This window comes from the organism of the source record quoted next, unplaced genomic scaffold (genome assembly GCF_019419815.1).
Source record: "Pyrus x bretschneideri cultivar Hongxiangsu unplaced genomic scaffold, Pyrus_bretschneideri_v1 Contig4, whole genome shotgun sequence".
NCBI lineage: Eukaryota > Viridiplantae > Streptophyta > Magnoliopsida > Rosales > Rosaceae > Pyrus > Pyrus x bretschneideri.
The window spans coordinates 4239523-4243112 of NW_025999723.1; the positions used below are offsets into that span (position 1 = coordinate 4239523).

General features: G+C 37.5%; 1 protein-coding gene across 1 annotated transcript; it reads left to right on the forward strand.

Moving 5' to 3' along the window:
• On the forward strand, nt 1–730 carry LOC103953703. Its single transcript, XM_009365479.3, has 2 exons — nt 1–409; nt 523–730. The coding sequence occupies exons 1-2, from the start codon at nt 103–105 to the stop codon at nt 537–539; spliced, it is 324 nt and encodes a 107-aa protein (XP_009363754.1). The 5' UTR covers nt 1–102; the 3' UTR covers nt 540–730.
• Nucleotides 731–3590: the final 2860 nt, after the last annotated feature.

The following is a 3590-nucleotide window of genomic DNA, read 5'->3' on the forward strand; positions in this document are numbered from 1 at the left end:
GCGTATTGGTGTAGTTGCTAAAACCCAAAGTAATTAAAAATCAATAAAGAAAGAGAAGGAAGAAAAAAAAGAAGAAATCAGCAAAAACATATATATTATATCATGAGGCATGCAGCAGGCAGCAGTGTGGTATTAGGGTTCGTAATATTATGCGTGGTGATGGTGGTGGATGCGGACACGAGCCCTAGCCAGTGCAAGCAGGAGAACAACATTCTGATTAGTGCATGCAAGCCAGTTTTCATGGGGCAGAAGGCTTCTGCGTACTGCTGCCAACGCTTTAGGATTATGCACTTCGAGTGCGTCTGCCCTCTCGTTACTCCCAAGCTCACTAATTTGATCAACGTCCAGCATACCATTCAGCAGATTCGAGCTTGCGGAAAGCGTGTCCCTCACAACTTCAAGTGTGGCAGTGAGTCTCTCCCTCTGTCTCTCCTTCTCCCTCTCTCTCTGTCTCTCTGATATTATGTAATTAGTGTATATAATTAGCTGATTTGATGACTAAATCTTATTTGATTTATGCAGGTATCACCACTTCATAGAAGACAGCGGTCGATCCTATCAGAATCAGTATATATAGTTATATTTAATACAATAATATGAATTACATACTTTGAAGTTGAATTCATGTACTGGTGAGCACATGAGTGTTGCAGGAGAGGAAGAAAGGATGCGAAAATTGTATTATTTAGTATCCATAAATAAGTGGAACTAAAAAATTTCATTTTTATTGTTTGATAATAAAAATATACTTACCTTATTCTTTTCAAAGTGTCTATTTTTTCCTCTTAACAATCAACTTAGTTCGCTAACTAAAACCTTTTTCTTGAATTAGAAGTTGGAATAACCATTTCCAATGGTTGACTGACCCGTGCCCTTCACATCGACCCGGTAGGTCCCAATGGATAGATTTTTCAGTGTGTGTCCAAAATACGGGTACATATGTCATTGCACAAGTGGAAGAATTCTTAGAAGAAAAAAAAATTCCTCTACTTGTATAATACCATATGATACTGTCCTGTGAAAAATCTCTCTTCCTAATGGCCCTCCTAAGGAGAAGTTTTTCATTGCCCGAAACAAGGATGGTACAACATTTGCAGAGACAGATCTATTAAGGGACTGGAGTGGTTTTGGGATCACCCGGAAGCTCGGATAAGTGGCTGTAAGGACCTTCGATGACCACCCAAATTTGGGCTGTGGTGGCAGAGAAGAGCAACCATGGCAGTTGCACGTTCTGCAAAACAACAAGAGGAAGAAGAAGACACTTTTTTTTTAATGACTTGGCCAAAAAATATCGTTTTAGCCAATCTATTAAAAAAAAATTAAAAGCACAGAACATGAGAGACCTTGCAGACCAACATTTAAAAAGCATTTATTAGCATGCTAGTAGCACCACTTTTTAAGTTCAAAAGGTCAAAGCATTTAAATATAAATAAAAGACAAATCAAATGACTTTTGAGTAGACACCATTTTCAATCTATTATGCAACAAAATGGGTGATTAACATTAAATGATAGGTTATTTATTTACATTGAGAAATATTTTTTTTTTTTTCTGAATTGATAATCAACTATCATGATACGTTTTTAAATTATAAAAGCTTATTGTGGACAAATTTAGTTTTTGTAGCTTGTGATTATTTTGCACAAAGATTATGAATGAAAAATTGTAATTTGTCGTTTATTTTTTCAATGTTATTTTCATCTCTTTTTTTAAGCTTTTATATTGGGATTATCTTGTATTAAAATTTTAGATCCACCACTAACCACATGTCATTATATAAATAGAGGAAAATTTTATTTTTTAACACAAGTATCTCACCACTTGTATATATAATAACACGTAGTATACAACCTTGTGTTTTGAGCATACTGAAAAATATCTCCCTCCTTACAATGAAAAATATCCAAGCGTCGGTAGTCTTGGTTGACTGGTTGCCCTAAATTATTGAACCATCCATCCTCTCTCAACCTATAAAATGGGGTATTGCTACAGTTGCCACAACAACCTAAATAATTGAAAAATCAATTAAGAAAGAGAAGGGAAAAAAGAAAAAAGAAATCAGCAGAAACATATCATATCATGAGGCAGCAAGTGGCAACAGTGTTACTATTAGGGTTCATCATATTATACATGGTAATGGCGGCGGAGGCGGATACGAGCCCTAGCCAGTGCAAGCAGGAGAACAACATTCTGATCAGTGCGTGCAAGCGAGTTTTCATGGGGCAGAAAGCTTCCGCATACTGCTGCCAACGCTTTAGGCTTATGCACTTCGAGTACTTCTGCCCCCACGTTACTCCCAAGATCACTAATTTGATCTCCGTCCAGCATATACCATTCAGCAGGTTCGACATTGCGGAAAGTGTGTCCCTCACAGCTTCAAGTGTGGCAGTGAGTCTCTCCCCCCTCTCTCTCTCTCTCTCTCCCTCTCTCTCTCTCTCTCTCTCTCTCTCTCCCCTTCACAACAACAACAACAAAAAAATTTATCCTACTAAGTGGAGTCGACTATATAAATCCAAGAATGCCACTGCGCTTGGTTTTGTGCTATATCTTTCGTTAGGTCCAAGTAGTCCAAGTATTTTCTTAGATCACTTTCCAAGTCTTCCTAGGTCTTCCTCTACCCCTTTGTCCCTGAGTCTATGTCTCATATATTAGTGTTTATGATCTGTGTGTAGTATTAGAGGTATCAGAGCAAATCATTCAAGCAGAAAAATCAATGAGATGATGATCTCTACTCTAAGAGCATGGAAGAATAGTGATGCAAGAAACTCATAATCATAGCTCCTTGACTTCGATTTAGGTGTAACTGAATTGATGCTTAGAGAAAATGGAAATAGAGGGTGAGTTATAGCCGTTGGAGGCGCACACATTCATCCAACTTACACACTCACATGGACAACACATGCTCACTTATAAGTGAGTTGTTATGACATGTGACACACATCTAACCTATTAGCTTTGTTTTAATTCCAGCCCTACATTACAAACTAAGAACAAACCCTCGAAATTGTAAGGAAACATGAAGCTTGGATCAAATGCAGCTGCAAAATCTTAAGCACCAACATTGTAATCACATCTTGTAGCCGAAGGGTCTGTAGGCCTTCGTTTTAGATGTCCAAATCATCTTAACCGATTGTTTCTCATCTTATCTTCATTTGGCTACTCCTAATTTATCTCGGATATTCTCGTTCCTAATTTTGTCCTTTCCCATGTGTCCACACATCTAACGAAGAATTCTTATATCCGTTACACTCATTTTGTGTATGTGTAGTGCTTCACCGCCCAACATTCCATACAATAAAGCATTGTTGGCCTTATTGTCTTTCTATAAAATTTTCCTTGAGCTTTAGTGGCATTCAACGGTCGTTCAACGCACGCGATGTATTCTTCTACTTCATCCATCCAGCTTGTATTTTATAATTGAGGTCTCTATCTAATTCTCTGTTTTTTTGCAAGATAGATATAAGATAGCGAAAGCGTTCGCTTTTTTGTACTTCTTAATCTCCAATCCTCATTCCTAACTCATTTGAATATCCAATCCCACTGAACTTGCACTCCATATACTTTTTCCTTGACCTACTTAAGTGAAAACC

Bases quoted from the DNA above. Each gene is read 5' to 3' on its own strand.
- LOC103953703 (XM_009365479.3), top strand. From the start codon at position 103: ATGAGGCATGCAGCAGGCAGCAGTGTGGTATTAGGGTTCGTAATATTA.